This window comes from Meles meles, chromosome X (assembly GCF_922984935.1).
Source record: "Meles meles chromosome X, mMelMel3.1 paternal haplotype, whole genome shotgun sequence".
NCBI lineage: Eukaryota > Metazoa > Chordata > Mammalia > Carnivora > Mustelidae > Meles > Meles meles.
In genome coordinates this window covers 60,190,508-60,208,171 of record NC_060087.1, presented here as the reverse complement: position 1 = coordinate 60,208,171, position 17,664 = coordinate 60,190,508, and the positions used below count along the sequence as shown (strand labels likewise).

The following is a 17,664-nucleotide window of genomic DNA, read 5'->3' as shown; positions in this document are numbered from 1 at the left end:
CCATTCCCTTTCAAAAACAGCACAGAAAATTAAAAGGCTTAAAACGTATTTTAATAAGTTGATGCTGTATTACTGCTCCATTTCTCAGAAAAACTCCAAAGATATCAGGGACAAATCAAACATGGTACGCCAATTAAAAAAAATGCACAGCATAACTACCTAAGATAGGCAAGGCTAAGAGCTACTGTCCGACCTTCAGCATACAGCAACCCTGTTCCCAAGATTGTACTAGGCCTATCAAGAAAAGCTGTAAACAGCAACATCATAGACACAAAAGGGCCATTCCTGGGTTGTCCAAACCCAAGAAAAAAGATGGAGGCAACTTAACACAAGATTTTTTAAAGATACACTAAAATGAAAATCTCTAAGAGAAAATGTCTTCCTTAGGACATGAAGGGGTAATATATGGGATATAACAGAACCCTATGTATATTGTCTGTGACCTCTGTGGACATTTGCCTGAATTCCCACCTGTGAATGAATGGAACAATGGGGCTAAGGTCATTGGGGTATTTGTTTTTGTGGTGTATGTGGCAGTGTCTCTGGGGTTGAAGGGTATAATGAGAAACCAAATAGAACAGGATGGACAAAGAATGGAATGATCAAGATTAATGGGGGCTCTAACTGGATCCATTTTGCCATGGTTCCCCCCCCACCAGGCCCTCAACAATCACATGAGACTTCAGGAATGCACCACACAGAATCGATTCGTTAAAGGATATACCACACTGAACTGATTTGTTAAATATCGCCCCTCCCTTGCCCTCAGCCTCCAGTAAACTCCCTCATAGTAGTACAGGCAAGGAAGACCTAACTATTGGGAGGAATCCCTAACACTTTTCCAGGGCAGAATTCTGGCTAGTCCAAAAAGGGTCTTTCTTTAAAGGGTTTTTTGTGAAACTAGACATTGAAATTTTTATTAGTATCGGCGACGTTTGTTTGGAGCAAATTCAGCTCCAGGAGCTGCACGGTTGAATGCAGGAGGGGTTCCACCAATTGCCCCAATTCCTTCCATTGTAGCAGCTTGACCAAAGCGTTCAGTTGTTGGTGGGGTCTTGGAAGAGAAGAGAGCAAAGTTACAATAGAACCTATGTCCCAAGCTTCCCACCCATTTGTAATCCTTCCCCTGGGGGCCATTCCCACCCTGACTACTCAAAGCTCTTGATGTGCGAGGGGTGACCAAGACTGTTTAGAACTTAGAGGACATCCCTGAAAAGAAGGCTATCTGAATTATAGACCCACCCAACCAGGCTACCTTTCTTTTTATCCCAATTCCTATCACTAAGCAATATTACACAACAAATTCCCAGACTAAGTAAATTCTACCTAACTCCCTCTTCTTGAACTAAGTATATGGACAAGGAGAAGCCATCACTCTTCAGCAATCTTATGCCCACCCAGTTTTAAAATTTTGACACTAGAACTAGAACTCAGTATGAGCCATAAAGCCTTTTGGGTTCCTAATCTATTTTAAGTGATAATACCTAACCTTCAGTTGCCTTCTCTCCAAAACAGTAACAACAACTAAGCGAAACCTGTTACCCCCGTTAACTCAGGATAGCACCTCAACAGTCAGACAAGCCAGTCAAAGGCATTTACTTAACTGCTAGACAAATTATAGAGACTGTGTTTGTTCAAAATTCAAAAAATTAAGACCTTGAGTTTACATTTAATGGAAACCAGTGGCCCTAAAACCCAATTATCTGTAGTAAAATTAGGCAGGCACAAGGACTGAAATCAAAGTCCTTTCTCCTATCACCATTTAGAATTACTGTAAGGCTCTGCAGTGTATTACCAATCCCAAGGTTCCATCTGGCATCATAGTGGCAGGTCCTGGAGGAGCTGGGGTACCAGCTGGCACTGGAGCAGGGGGCATGGCGCCTCTGTTGTTTATGCCCATAGCACCTAAAGCAGAACAATGTGATCAGTACAGGAGACAGACACTGTCAGTCTTTCGGTGCAAGAGAAAACAATTCAACAAGATCTCTGAGCTAAGGATATGTTACCCACCCCCAAAACGATGCTCCCTGACAGAAATGTCAGCCCCCTTAAATCTGGACTATGTCTGGGAAGCCACTGAGTTCACCAGAAATCATACAAAAAAGGAAATCAGAGCCATTAACCTCCTAAGTCCTTACCTCCCATAGCCATCTGGCCCATCCGTATCTCCTGTTCTCTCTGAAAAATATGAAATACTCAAGACAGTCCAAGACAGTACTGCATCCTACCATTCACAATACATTGAGGACCACACATTAAGGGAAGCAAATAGAGTGGTAACACATTCCAAGTACAATGAGGCCAAGATGAGGAAAACCAACATCTCCTTGCTAGTTGTGCAGTTGAATTCAAGGTTAGAATTGCAAGGACACAAGTCAGTGTCTCCTAGAACAGAAGAGATAAAAGGCAAGGGGAGAGATAGCTGACGACTTCAAGGACCTCAACCTGCACAGTAACGCCAAGGACATCAGAGAACTAGTTTAGGCTGCTATAGGACTGGATATGTCTCATCATGTAATCACTGAGTCTAAACAGTGTTAACACTGGCCCTAGCTCTCCATCCTAAGTTGCCTGTGAAGCAAGAACTCCCCTTCACACCTTACCTTTCCTTCCTATGAACTTCTTTCTAAAAGGAGTTTCACAGAATACAAAAACTGGCCATAACCTGGTATGTTTTATAGTCCTAGTGGACAACTTATGGTGGGTTTGTCGTATCATGACTGGCCTGGTACATCATGGGCACATGGGAGATATACCGCATCAGGGAATGTTCCCTTGAATCCTTCCTGCTGTCGCCGCATCATTTCTTCCTGTTGCCGTCGCATCTCTTCCTCACGGCGCCTACGCTCCTCCTCCTGCCTACAGAGAGTGAGTGACCAAAGTATTTAGGAGAGACATTCCAGAACTTGAGCAGATTATCTAAACAGGGAAGATCAAGAGCCTACTGAAAGCTATCAGAGCTTTCCAAGAAACTCACTGCTAAATGTGTCCAGCCCTAAAGCAAGCCAAAGGTGTCCTTCAGGGGAAAATTCCTCCTTCTGGAAAGGAGCCTCCTGACAGCAGCACTCAGCTGCGTTCCCTTTAGTGCGGCCCTGGGTAACTCCTAGAATCACGGGCCTCTGAAATGTTTCCCATCTGAAGGGAGAACATGAGAAGCCTTCAGGCGATATTGACAAATGCATGAGGCAGGCTGGCAACAGGAAAAGAGAGTGAGACCTTATATCACAGAGCTATCAGAGGAGAAGGTTCAGAGGTAGTCACCTGAGCTCCAGCTGCTTTCGTTTTTGCACCTCTTGGTTGTGCAGCTCCTCCATCCTTCGAAGTTCTTCCTGGCGCCTCATCAAATCTAGGAAAACAATAGACCGCGATCCAGAGCACTCTTCATTCTCCTCATATAGGCCCAATAATTTTCCATAAAGAAAGATCCAGAAAGCAAAGGGGATATATAATCCCCACATGGCCATCTGAGCTATCCAGATTCCAAAAATGAAGTCACACCTATTATGTCCTTCTCCACAGAATCCAACATTCTCTGTCACATCTCCAAGCTCATCTGCCTACCGAGATCAACAAAATATTTCAGAGAATAAAAGCAGAGATTTAGGCCTTTCTCTACCAACTGATAAAAAACATTCCTGAAGAAAGTCCTCTTGTTCTCATTCTAGATTGAATACCTCTATGACCATACTCACCCTGTCTCATCAGCATCACCTGGTGCTCATGGCGAGCAGCCTCCATCTCCATCTCCAGCTTCTCACGAGCCTCCTTGATGTTGCGGTCCACTTGGTCCTGCTGCTGCTTCTCCATCTCAATGAGTGCCTTCCAGCGCATGGCATACTCATACTCAAAAGAGCCAGGCTGTGCAAATCTGGGTGGCTGCTCTCGCTCCCTGTAGACAAGGTTCCTGGGTTATTAAAATTGTGTCCAAGATTCCCCCCAACTAAGCACTGCATTCCTCCTGAGGGCCAAGACTATGGTGGCCAATGAATAGCTACAGGAAAGACCTGCCTTCTTTGATACATCCCTTTACAAGCTTCCTTAAGAATAGACAAGGACATAAAAGGGACTATTAGAACCACATACTTGTGAAATTGCTGGTTCTTTATAACCAGCTTCTCTGGAAGTCCCTCTTCATCATCCAACTGGTCCATGGGCTCCACAGTCACGGGCCGAGGAAATCTGGGAGAAAGCAGCTCAGGGTCAATCAAATTATACCCTACAACAGGCTTTCTCACTATACCTGCCACTGGCATGATTAAGTAGTTAGGGATCAGGACTGGACAATTAAATGTATTTCTGAAGGAGTCTTTATACCCAGCCCCAAGCAACCAAGTTCTTTTAATGGTATTATGTGGAATCTGAGGTTGACGGGATGGAATGAGGCTTTAAATCTCAGAATATAGCTTTAAAGATGTTCAAAGTAAGTAGATAGGATACTTAAGTGCAGTTTAAATATTCAGTATCTATAAAACTCCAGAAAATGACGTCAAGTAAACACAGAGATGTTGCATGCACAAAACAACTTTTCAGAGTTCTAAGACTTCAAAGGGGAGATTTAACACTGACTAACAACCTACTAGAAGACTGAAAGGTTTATTTCTTTTTTAAAAAAAAATTTAGGGGCGCCTGGGTGGCTCAGTGGTTTAAGCCACTGCCTTCAGCTCAGGTCATGATCTCAGGGTCCTGGGATCGAGCCCCACATTGGGCTCTCTGCTCAGCAGGGAGCCTGCTTCCCTCTCACTCTCTCTGCCTGCCTCTCTGCCTGCTTGTGATCTCTGTCAAATAAATAAATAAAATCTTTAAAAAAAAATTATTTATTTATTTTTTCAGCGTATCCTCATACCATTTCTGTTAATTTAAGATTACACTGGAAACCCTACTAAAAAGCTGAATTATAATATCTAAAGTCTTTAAGTGAACACAAAAACATGGTTCCTAGAGGTTACCTTCCCACACCACCGATGGAAGTAACGATCTAAGGTCTATTTCTAAAAGCACCCCTTCACTTACGTGGTTAGCAGGAAGGAGCCTTCACTGCACCTGTCCAGAGCTTTCCGAGCAGCTGGCTTCCCTGAGAATTCAACAATGCCTTTTCCTGAGGGCCTTCCTCGATCATCCACGATGACCACAGCCCTTTCCACCTGGCCAAACACCGAAAAGGCTTCCTCCAGCAGTTCATTGGAAACATACTGAGGAAGGTTTCGGACTGTAAGGGATGCACTATGGCAGGCAAAGCGCACACGCAGCTGCTTTCCACGGAGTGGCATGTTGTCCAGTTCTACTTTGGCAATCTCCGCTAGGGTTCGCGTTTCCTGTAAAGCAGAGGAAAGTTAGAGTAACTCGAGTTTGACAAAGACCACGTGTGCAGCATCAAGAGTCAAAAGTAGCACAACCCAACATAAAATATCTGCCGCCCCAAACCGTGACAACACACAAGAAATAGTGTACTGATAGTACTGAAAGACAGTGATAGTACTGATAGTACTTTCAGTACTGACAGTACTGAAAGAGTAGAAATTACATGTTTCAGGTAACTCTTCCGGATAGTTAATTGCTCTGATATCCTTGCAATAAATCAATTGGAAATTCTATAAGTTAATACCACTTATATGGTCATCAGTATCGTAGGTTATTCTCACAAGTGGTAACAGATCTTTGGGACAATGACCAGCAGCCAGAATATTTTATTACCATTTTTATACGTGTAATATATGTAATGTAAAAAATGTAATATAAAATTATAATTTTATTACAATAATTACAATACAGCAGCCAGAATATTTTAATTTCAGCTAGCTACATACAAGTTTAACGAAAATCATGTATGCAAGGGCATGCATGAGACCTCTTTACAACCACAGACCTGAATGGGAACCCCTTCTCATATTACTAAAGAGGAACCCTGAACCCCAGAAAAAATTACCTGCCCATGTAATCTTGAGTTAGTGGTAGATCTGGAATGAAAACTAGCTCTGACCACGGTATCTAGTGAACTTGCTAACACATTATGTTCCTTGTTTACATGGAGAATGCTTAGAAAAGTTCCTCCCTCATATACTTAAACATGTTTCCTAATCAAATCAGTTTTTATGAAAAAGATCTACACTTAAAAATGGTTAAATAACTTTTATTTGTATTTTAGCACAACTTAAAAATTTTTTAAAAAATAGGTATGAATAAAACTGTCCCTTCATAGTTTTAAGAAGTCTTAAGTGAGATAATACATAGGCAAGAACTTAGGAAATAAATTATATAAACCTTAATCATTACTAAGATAAAATAAAATTGAGTTGATAATTATTGAAGCTGGACATGAAGTATATATAGGTTCATTATACGAGTATGTCTATCTCTGTATGTTTGAAATTTACCAATTAAAACAGAAGTTCCAAAGAGCATACTTTAGTCTCAGTGTCCTAGACAAATAAACCTATGTTGCCCTTGAAACAAAACAAAAACCTATGAGGAAAAATAAAAATAAAACCTGTATCTTCTGTCCTGTTCTACCAACTATAACTACTAAATATTTTAATTTATCAAATGTTTCAAACAAACAGACCATTTGAGAATTATTTCCACAGCCTAATTTTCTATATCCATCATTCCCCGGCTTCCCCACCTTTTAGAGAACATACTCTAAAAGCCCATTGTTGCTCACCAAGCGGATAAAGCCAAAGCCCTTATCCTTATGAATGAAGACTTCGCCTGCCTTCCCATATTTCTCAAATAGTTTCCTCATCTCCTCCTCAGTGATGTCAGGAGGAAGATTGCCCACAAAGAGCCGGCTACGTTGGGTGAAGGTCTTCTCTCCTGGTTTCCTAAAATTCTTCAGGTCAATAGTCAAGCCTTCATCTGAGAGAATACACAAAGTCACTCAAAAGATTGGGCAAAGAGATCTACAGTCACATTCTCAAAGAGGTACAACTGCTGCTAGATTAGGAAACCTAATTGCTGTAAAGAAGTCAAACACCATTTCCCAAAATAATCTATCCAATAACCACTTATCAGTAAATTGAACCTTAAAATGTCAAAGCAGTATGCAGACATCTGGGAGTATTTCTCAATAGCTCTACTAAGGGTCAGGAGCCACCAGGACTAAGAGACAGAAAGATAATACAGAAGCTATTGGTCAAAGAGAAAATTAAGCAAGTCAAGGAGACTTATGTCAGAAGAGATCAGTTTTTAAAATTTGAAACATAGGGGTGCCTTGATGGCTCAATCAGTTAAGTATCTGCCTTTGGCTCAGGTCATGATCCCAGGGTCCTGGGACTGAGCCCCACACTGGGCTTCCCTGCTAGCACTAGGCTTCCCTGCTCAGTGAGGAGTCTCCTTATCCCTCTCCCTCTGTCCCTCCCCCTATTTGTGCACTTTCACTCACTCTCAAATAAATAACATCTTTAAAAAATGAAACTGAAACATAATTGCTCCATTTCCCCAATCTCTCACCAATCTTCAAAACCTTAACAGTTCCCATTCTTTCATGCTTGAGTTAACAGAATGAAAGGAAATGAGTTAGAAAACAGTATTCTTTGTAGGGATCTCTGGAAATAAAAGAGGGTTGAGATTGGTTCTAGTTTTAGAGGCACACAATAGATACTCAAAGTTTGCTGAATGAATGGAACATGCCTTTAAAGAATGTTTATTCTGATTAAAAACAGGTTGGCACAGAACCCAGGCTTAAAGTATAATAACACTCAATACCAGACTTCTTTTCCCTTAAAGACTTGTTCTATATTTTCTAACTACCAATCATTTGATGATTACCTCTAAGAACCGAGCTCTGAGGTAAAACACACAGACATCTGTTTAGAAGAATATGCTAACACAACACAGCAACTTGTACTCATCTGCTACCCAACATGTCTGTTCCTCCTTTGAGTGAATCACCCTTAGGGGAAGAAAGAGCAAAAGGTGTGCCACAAAGGCTTATTCCTTTATAAGCCGAAGAGACTAATCTAAAAGCCAAGAAACCTTTCCCAAGAGGGAACCTATTCTGACCCCCCACAAGCATGTACTCACTCTGACTGCTGGCCTGTTGCCCATTTGCAGGTATTGGTGGTGGTGGCGGCTGCTGCTGCTGCTGCTGGTGATGCTGCTGGTGGTGATGCTGATGATGCTTCCTTGGAGTATGGTTTTGCTTCTCCAAGTTAAAGGTTTTATTGCTCTGCATTTTTGCACCCTAAAAGGAAAATGTGGACTGTCAAATACATTCAGGACTAATCAGTCACCTTCCTGATGATTTACGTGTCACGAATCATCTCTGATATCCTGGCTTTTGCCAGATCAAACTAGTTATTGTAAACAAGTATGGCAAAGTTGCACCACTCAAAAACCTAAAAACCACTAGACTTTAGCAGTTATGCTGCACAGAGAAACTAGACAAGTACTAAATGAGAACAGCTTGCATGAGAGTAGCTTGAAGAAACTTCAGTTCACTAGTTCTATACATTAGTTGGAAACTACTTTCCCCAAAGAAGCTAGTGCCTAAAAACTAGCTCTGTCATAATATTAAAACATAATGAGGGAAATAGATTCTACTTATCATAAGGACAAGGACTATTAAATCTTGTTACCTGGCACTCTGCAGTCCCAACCTACAGTAGATATTGAGGAATGAACAGTAGAGAAGTATGAGCTGCATAGTTAGACATACTTAGATTGGAAGCATGGTCCTAGTACTCACTAGCTATGTACTACTTAGTAAATCACTTCTGCACAAATTAAAGCTGTTACAAAGAGGCTACTAAAAATACCTCTCAAGATGGCTATGAGGATTCATAAACATGTGAAAACACTAGCTTAGTACTGAAATATAGTAAGCATTCAGTAAATATGGTTATTAATCACAATGAAAAGCATCAAAAAAAAAAAAAGAATATAGGGGCGCCTGGGAGGCTCAGAGGGTTAAAGCCTCTGCCTTCGGCTCAGGTCATGATCCCAGAGTCCTGGGATCGAGCCCCGCATCAGGCTCTCTCCTTGGCGGGGAGCCTGCTTCTTCCTCTCTCTCTGCCTGCCTCTCTGCCTACTTGTGATCTCTCTCTGTCAAATAAATAAATAAAATCTTTAAAAAAAAGATGAATATATAATCATGTTAAATCTCACCTAAAAATTAACATAAGATTAAAACAAAATGAAAATTCCCGGTACAATCCAGAGTGAATTCAAAAGCCGATGGCTTTAAAATGGAAATTTTCTAATTGATCTAGTTAACAAGCTGAGGACCATCTTCCTCATTTAAGGACAGTTCCCCAGCAATAAAAGGGCAAAGCCAATCCTAAATCCTTTCCCCTAAACAAGACCTAGTCAGAATTTAGCTCAAAGATGGGGCGCCTGGGTGGCTCAGTGGATTAAGCCGCTGCCTTCGGCTCAGGTCATGATCTCAGGGTCCTGGGATCGAGCCTCACATCGGGCTCTCTGCTCCGCAGGGAGCCTGCTTCCTCCTCTCTCTCTGCCTGCCTTTCTGCCTACTTGTGATCTCTCTCTGTCAAATAAATAAATAAAATCTTTAAAAAAAAAAATTTAGCTCAAAGAAAAATGCTGACAAGGACCTTTTCATCAACATTTATTGGTAACATTGCATAATTCCTCTAAAATAGAGAAAACTGATTTCTCAGACAGGGAAAATGTGACAATGACTTGATAATTACTGATTCTGGGGTATATGAGAATACTTTTATGTATAAAAAAGCTTTCCTAATACATTTCTTATCATACCCCTCCAAAACTTAAACAACTTAATTATCAAATTCTTGTTTCATAAAACAAGTAATAACAAGAGCTATCAAATTGTTCATATTCTGTAACTCAGGAAATTCTACTCCTAGAAATTTACCCTAAGGATATAATTTTAGAGGTGCCTGAGCAGCTCAGGAGGTTAAACATCTGACTCTTGATTTTGGCTCAGGTCATGATCTCAGGGCTGTTGAGATCCAGTCCCGTGTAAGGGTCTGTGCTAGACATGGAACCTGCTTAGGATTTCTCTCTCTCTCTCCCTCTGCCCTCCCCCGAAAGAATGTAATTTTAAAAAACCATACCCATGTAATAGTCACTGTGATGACCTTTATGGTAACAAAATAATGACTTAAAATACTCAAAATCAGAGGTACGGTTTTTAATAAATTATGGTACATCTATTCAGTGGAGTGTTACACAGCATTAAAAATTATGAAGACCTCTGCCTGCCTCTCTGCCTGCTTGTGATCTCTGTCAAGTAAATGAATAAAATCTTTAAAAAAAATGTTTTAAAAATTATGAAGACCATGTACATGTGAAAATGTTCAACATTTTGGGGCGCCTGGGTGGCTCAGGTTATGATCCCAGAGTCCTGGCTCCCTGCTCAGTGGGGCATCTCCTTTCCCATCCCTCTCCCCACTCATGCCGTCTCTTACAAATAAATAAATAAAATCTTTAAAGAAAAATGTTTGAGGTTTTAAAAGGGAAAGGTTTAAGAAACAGGAAATGATTTTTTTCCCCTCAAAAATGCATGTAGACTAGAACAGAAGGCAGGCAAAAATGAAAACTCCCCTGTTTATAGCTTATTGATCATTATTTACTAATTTTATTTTTTACTAATTCACCTAACAAATATTCACTGAATGCTATTTGCTAGGCACAATTATAGGTGCCTGGGATGCATCAATGAACAAAGGAAAATATTCTTGCCTTCAGTTGTGCTTACCTTCTAGTTAGACCAAAAAACCACCTAATAATTACATAGTACTTAATAAGAAATAAGTGCTACTAGAAAATAAAGAAACAGGGACAAAGTCGACAGGGAGTGAAAGGGGTAAGCCTGCAATTTTCTTTTTTTTTAAAGATTTTATTTATTTATTTGACAGAGAGAGAGATCACAAGTAGGCAGAGAGGCAGGCAGAGAGAGAGGAGGAAGCAGGCTCCCTGCGGAGCAGAGAGCCCGATGTGGGGCTCGATCCCAGGACCCTGAGATCATGACCTGAGCCGAAGGCAGCAGCTTAATCCACTGAGCCACCCAGGCGCCCCTAAGCCTGCAATTTTTAAAAAAGACTATTTATTTGAGAGAGAGATCAGGAGCGGGGCGGCGGGGGGGGGGGGCAGTGTAGAGGAAGAAGCAGACTCCCTGCTGAGCAGGGAGCCCCATGTAGGACTGGATCCCAAGACCCTGGGATCATGACTTGAGCTGAAGGCAGAAACTTAACCAACTGAGCCACCCAGGTGCCCAGTTAAGACTGCAATTTTAAACAGAGCTGAAGTAAGCCTCACTGGAGAGTTGACACATAAGCCAAGACTTAAATCTTATTTGTATTATTTCATCAAACTTATGTTTCTCATTAACAAGGTACCTATTATAAAATGTATCTTTTTTTTAAAGATTTTATTTATTTATTTGACAGACAGATCACAAGTACACAGAGAGGCAGGCAGAGACAGACAGGGAAGCAGGCTCCCCAGTGAGCAGAGAGCCCAATGCGAGGCTCGATCCCAGGACCCTCGGATCATGACCGGAGCTGAAGGCAGAGGCTTTAACCCACTGAGCCACCCAGGTACCCCCCCCTTTTAAAAGATTTTATTAGAATGTATCTTTAATATAGAAAACTTAGAAACAAAAATATTAAATAAAAATCCACCACCAGAAGTCAGTTACTTACTTCCCCTTCCAGTCACTGATTTATTTGCATGTACTCTAAATGAAATATTATAAAGACTATTTTACAACCTGCCTTTTCTACTTTATTACATGATGAAGAGCTTTTATGTCACTCAATCTTCTACACTACTTTTTTCTTCTACATAATTTTTAATGGACACAGTATTTGGCTGTCAACTAAGCACCTATGGTGTTGGGACACTTGGGTTGCTCTTATTTTCACCATTATTTATAAACAATGTTCATAGTTAAATCTTGGGCACATCCATGAGTAAATATTCCTCCCACAATTTCCATTTTTACTTATTTAACTTCTAAAGCATACATTATCATTTCAATATAATGAAGTTATACTGCAGCACTGTATGTTGTTTTTCTTAACTTCTATGTCAACACTTACAATTTTTAACAGCTACACAAAGTCCATGTGGATATATACTAACTTACTAAACTACCCCCTACTATGAGACATTTGTTTTCACCCTTTTCCTATTAGAATGATGCAGTAAACATCTTTTCACTTATAGCTCTTTTTGACTACTTCCTTATAATAAATTCTTAGAATAATCACAACTATCTTTGTTACTCTTACCCACAGTGCAGCATTTTTTCCTCTAAAAAAGGGGGCAATGTTTCTAAAAATAAGACATAAAAATAGGAAATTAAAACATATAAAATTTATGAAGTCTACCCCAGCAACATTTGGAGATGGGGTTAAGTTGGCATTTGATTCAGATCTTTAAGTATTTTAGTCCCAGCTATTAAACACCTCCCTTCCCGACTCCAAACAGGTCTACAGCAGAAACTTGAGTTATCTTCACAGCCATTTCTCCAACTAGGTTCTTACCTTCTTACCACTGGCTGGAATCCAAGGACCCTCTTTTTTTCTCTAGGCTTTAATTTGGGAATCAGTGGCCCCAGCCTCAGTATCTTGCATCCCATTCAGGAATCCACAATTTATATTTACACATTTATAAAAATCCTCATAGAGATCCACTCAAAACTCAAATATTAAAAACTCTGTATACACATCGTAACCAAATTTCACCACTCCTTTTCAAAAAGGCCATTTTATAACTTCTTAGTAGAAATGATCTACCTCCTTGAAGAAAAAGTGCTAGGATGTTCTAAACCATGTAAAGTAATTTCAAGGGAGGTTATTTTGGTTTTAGATGTGTAGTCTGGTAGTTAAGATGGTAATATCAGATATTTACCAATCATTATATGCCAGGTACTGTGCTAAGTCTGCACTCACTCAGAGCTCAAAACTATTATCTTCTGGGTAAGAAAACTGATGCCCATCTAAGGTTACCCAAATGTGATGGAGCAAGGAGTGGAACTCACAACTATTTAACTCTAAAGCTCATTCTCATCACTGTGCTACAAGCTTAGTAATCAAACTCACCTTGATTTCAAAGTTTAGATCCAACAAACTGACTAGCCATGTCACCTAACTTCTGAGCCTCAAGTTTCTTCACCTGTAAGGGGTGGTAACAACGGCAACTTCAAAGGGCTGGTTATTTTAAGGACTAAATGAGACTGTGTACACAGCACTTGTTCCTGCTGGCAACCACTATCCGTATTTCTGCATTCAGCTGGTGCTGTAGTTAGACAAATATCATTAATGACACTCTTCCTCTTCTCTTTTGGATTCTAGCAAAAATCATTTTTTTACAACCAAACTGCCTACCTCTGTGTTTCTGAATAAATGTCTCCATGATGCTAATCTTTACAATCCTTCCTTCCAGTTTACTCTTTCCCAAGAAGGCATTCAATGGTGAAGACGAAATAATATTGAATGTCACTTAAAACAGTGCCCATAGGAGGTGAACCATGAGAGACTATGGACACTGAAAAACAACCTGAGGGTTTTGAAGGGGCGGGGGTGGGAGGTTGGGGGAACCAGGTGGTGGGTACTGGGGAGGGCCCATATTGCATGGAGCACTGGGTGTGGTGCAAAAACAATGGGCCTCTAAGAACTAAGCACCAAGATCAGCATCAAGGATTTGTCCACTTATCTATCCCAAAGCCTAACCCTGACGAGGGACTTTTCTTGAAAGAAAGTATGTACTGCTGGTTTAGAAAGACTGGGGCTACTGGACACAGTATGACTGCATAAATGTGGTTTAGGTACAAGACCAAACACTACATCACACGTATTTGAAATCAGTTTTCAGGAAAAGGATCAACTTTTTTTAAGTGGAAGCTGGGGGGGGGGGGAATCTGGTAAAAAAATCTACCGACCTAGATGGCTGCATGGATATGGATTCGTCTGAAAGCTGTAGAATGCACTGATATGGTAAGGTACTTTTCCAGGAGCTTCTTAAGACCTCTCATTTAACAAGAAAGAAGTTGGACAAAAACACAGCATAAATCTAGTCAGTGCCCCCCCCGCCCCGCAATGAGAGTTGCCAGATTTATCAAATAAAAATACACAACGTACAGTTCAATTTAAGTTTCAGACTTTAAAAATGATCTTTTAGTGATTAAACCCTATGAAACGGATACTAAAAATAATTTGCTATGTGAAACCCAAATTTAACGGGGCGTCCGGTGTTTTACCTGGCAACCTTACCCCCTACACCTACCTCAACTTCGGTTGATAGCAAAGTATCTCCAAGTCGTCTCTAACCTCAACTTCCCCGTTAAGAACACAAAGAAAGGTTTCAGTTGACAACAATAGTTTCCCCAAGAGGAAAATACCCAATAGGAAATCCATAAAATTAATTTTCGTTTTAAAAAGTGATGATATAAATGGGTCGAGTAGCTAGGCAACAAGACTTAAAAAAAAAAAAAAAAAAGGCATACAGGAACCTGACTAGCGAAGCCATGGGGTCTGCACTAGCAGATGAACTTCCCAGCCTAGAGTTTTGACAAAGAAACATCGCTTAGGGCCTCCCCCCCCCACTTCTCATTCTGAATTAATGGCCTCGCGAGGCTGAGAGGAGGAGCGCCGACAAAGCGCCTCCTCCTCCAGGCTCGACTTCAGGGCTCTCGGGTAATAGACCCCACACCCTGAGGCCCAAGGCGGCTAAAAGCTGGGGAACATACTGACAGGGATCCGAATCGAAGATGAGTCGCACAAAGCAACCGGGCGAGAACGGCAACGGGAGCCAGGTTAAAACAGAAAGCAAGGACAGCGGAAAGCGATGGGCCCCCGCGGGTGGGCTGAAGCGGCCGTGTGGCGGCGGGGACAAGGCCTTAAGGGGCCTTGGAACGAACGGCCAACCTCCCTCCAAACCTAACCTCGCCCTAGCCTCCTGTCGCAAAAAATCCTGCTCTCCTCTCAAACAAGAACTAAGTCATCCCAAAACTCACCCTCTACCGACTGTTCTCTCCTCTGAGTAACGGCGACGCTACACGGCCTCTACCGTCCCGAGAAAAGAGCGCGCGACCGCCGGAAACGAGACGACGGAGCTCGGTGCCTCCCAAGGGGTACAAACTGGCGTCCTTGATTGGTTATCTGCCTTGCCAATCAAGGTTTATCTCCAGAGGCGGAATCCTTTTTCCGCCATTTCTTCGATCCTATTGGCTACCGAACGCGAAAGGTTCGAGTTCGTGTGAACGACAGATGGGGGACAAAGAGCGAGGCGTTCTACTTAATGCGCATGCGCAAATTGTCGTCTGCTCGAGAAGGTAAAGGAAGGGGGAGGGGGATAAAGTGGTTGGGAGGGGGATGGAGGGTCGGATGGAGAGCGTAATGGGGCTAACAGAAAGACTGAAAAACCAAGTGATGGTAGAGGCAAAGGAGAGGGCGAAAAAGGAGAGAGAGGAAAGTGGAAAGAGAAGAAAAGGTGCGAAAAAGTGCGCGTAGGCGTGTGCTGAGAACTCCTGTACTGCGCCTGTGCAAGAAGCAAGAGTAACAATGTCATTGTATCCGTGCGGTAGATCTAGCCTTTTCCTTCTGAAAAAATGCCCCGCCATGTTTCTTTTTTCACACTTCCTCATTAGGGATTGCCCTCTGACATTCCATACTTAGATTTCTAGTTGCTTCTGCCGCCAGGTCTACTCATGAAGCCTAACTGAAACAGTCATCACTATGGCTATGGTTATGGTTATGATTATAGAAAGGGGTGGAGGAGAGGACGGGGATTGATAACTTAGTTTCTGTGATTAAATACAATTGTAACCACCTATTTCCATGGTAACCAGGGAACCCAGCAGTCCAAACACCACTATTGTTCCTGTGAATCACAAAGAGATTCAACAGGTGTCTTTATTGCCATGGGTACATTGTAGGCCTCCAGATCAGACTGATTTTATATTCTGTAGGATGCCAGTCAGGTAGGCGCCTTCATTTTCCGGTAATGCCAAACTAGCCCTGTGATTAATCAAGAGCTACAAGGCTCAACTGATCGGTGGTCATAGTTCATTCCCGCTAAGTAAATTCACACTCAGGGTTTCAGGGTGTCCCAACTGGTGCCTCATTATGTGCGGACACAGTGATCTAGACCTGCACTGTCCAGTAGGAACTTCTGCAAGGACAGAAATGTTATTCGCGGGGTGCCTGGGTGGCTCAGAAGGTTAAACGTCTGCCTTCAGCTGGGACCATGATCTCGAGGTCCTGAGATCAAGCTGTCCCTAGGGCTCCCTGCTCCACGGGAAGTTTCCCCCTTCCTGTACTCTCTCTCTCTGTCAAATAAAAAAATAAAATCTTTTTTTAAAAAAAGAAGAAATGTTATTTGCTTTGTTCAGTACAGTAACTACTGGCTCTACATATGTGGCCATTGAGGGCTTGAAATATGATTAGTGCAACTCAGTTACTGAATTGTTAATTCTATTTAATTTTAATCAGCTACAATTTAAATAGTCACATATGACTAGTGGCTACCATATTGGACATTTCTAGACCATTTTTTTCCAAACTTTTTGAGAATAAGTAACACCTCTAATATAACAACAAAAATATTACCTCTATTCCTGAAAAACATTTATTTCCCTGCTCATGGGGGGAAAAAAATTAAACAATACCCAAGAGTATAAAGAGAAAAATCTCTCCCTCTGGTTACGATTATGACCACTTTCTTCCATTTCTATTTTCTATGTATTTACCCAGTCAAAAAGAAATGTTTATACTTTTTTTATACACATAGGATTAAGCTAAGGTATACATTTTTTTTGAGCCATGACTTTCTCACTTTAAAAAAATACTTTAGCTCTCTTCCCATATAAATGCATGAAGATCTATGAGGACTTTTTAATATAAAATATTAAAAATTAAAATGTTTTATGGACACCCACATGATGGTTTTTAGTGTCTCCAGTGAAAAAATATAAATTATAGAAAAGCTACTGTGGATTTGGTAACATTTATTTTGAGATTTTATTTATTTGAGAGAAAGAGAGAGAGAGCACAAGCACCAGAGCAGCAGGAAGAGGGAGAGGGAGAAGCAGGCTCCCTGCTCAGCAGGGAGAGCCTGATGCTCTGAGCCACCCAGGTGCTCCTTGGTAACATTTTTTTAAAAGATTTTATTTATTTGACACACAGAGAGAGCACACAATCAGGGGGGAAAGGCAGAAGGAGAAGAAGGAAAAACAGGCTCCCCGCTGAGCAAGGACACTGCTGCAGGAATGGATGTTACCATGGATTCAGTAACATTCTAATGAATATATACTTTGTTAAAAATCACAACAGCTGTTTATGCTGGAAAATATTTGGTAACAAAATAAAAGGAAGACTGTTGCACTTGCATGTATCTCCTCAAGACAATCACAACATAAACAGAAATGTTGATATAAACAAATAATTGCAATACTCTAGGCAAATAAAATAATAGCACCAGGGGCACCTGGGTAGGGCTCTCTGCTCAGTGGGAGCGTGCTTCTCCCTCTCCCTCTGCCTAGGGCCTGCTTGTTCTCTCTCCCTGTAAAATAAATAAATAAAATCTTAAAAAATAATAGCACCATATTAGAGTTAAAGTGGTTAACTCGAAGTTAGCAGGGGTCTGCATGAGTGGATCAGGAATGGCTTCACAAGAAAGAACACTTTTGAACTGGGTCCTAACCAAGAGGTTGAAGTCAGACCAACTGGTAATGGATCA

The 17,664-nt window shown here is 41.3% G+C and overlaps 1 protein-coding gene across 1 annotated transcript; it reads right to left on the bottom strand.

The window, feature by feature from the left end:
* Positions 1-29: 29 nt before the first annotated feature.
* On the bottom strand, positions 30-15,052 carry NONO (non-POU domain containing octamer binding). Its single transcript, XM_045994908.1, has 11 exons — positions 14,942-15,052; positions 8,020-8,179; positions 6,659-6,852; positions 5,011-5,312; positions 4,084-4,179; positions 3,693-3,889; positions 3,262-3,346; positions 2,757-2,859; positions 2,139-2,178; positions 1,796-1,905; positions 30-1,054 (listed from the first exon to the last, which is right to left on the bottom strand). Exons 2-11 carry the CDS (start codon positions 8,168-8,170, stop codon positions 920-922), a joined length of 1,413 nt encoding a protein of 470 aa, XP_045850864.1. The 5' UTR covers positions 8,171-8,179; positions 14,942-15,052; the 3' UTR covers positions 30-919.
* Positions 15,053-17,664: the final 2,612 nt, after the last annotated feature.

What these genes read in the sequence shown, in the direction of transcription:
- NONO (XM_045994908.1), bottom strand. Translation starts at nt 8,170, where the DNA reads ATGCAGAGCAATAAAACCTTTAACTTGGAGAAGCAAAACCATACTCCA. An exon ending in GGCTCCTTCCTGCTAACCAC is followed by an intron (nt 4,180 to 5,010) that starts GTAAGTGAAGGG and finishes GCTTTCTCCCAG; the next exon opens with ATTTCCTCGGCCCGTGACTG. An exon ending in CAGATGGAACCTTGGGATTG is followed by an intron (nt 1,055 to 1,795) that starts GTAATACACTGC and finishes TTCTCTTCCAAG; the next exon opens with ACCCCACCAACAACTGAACG.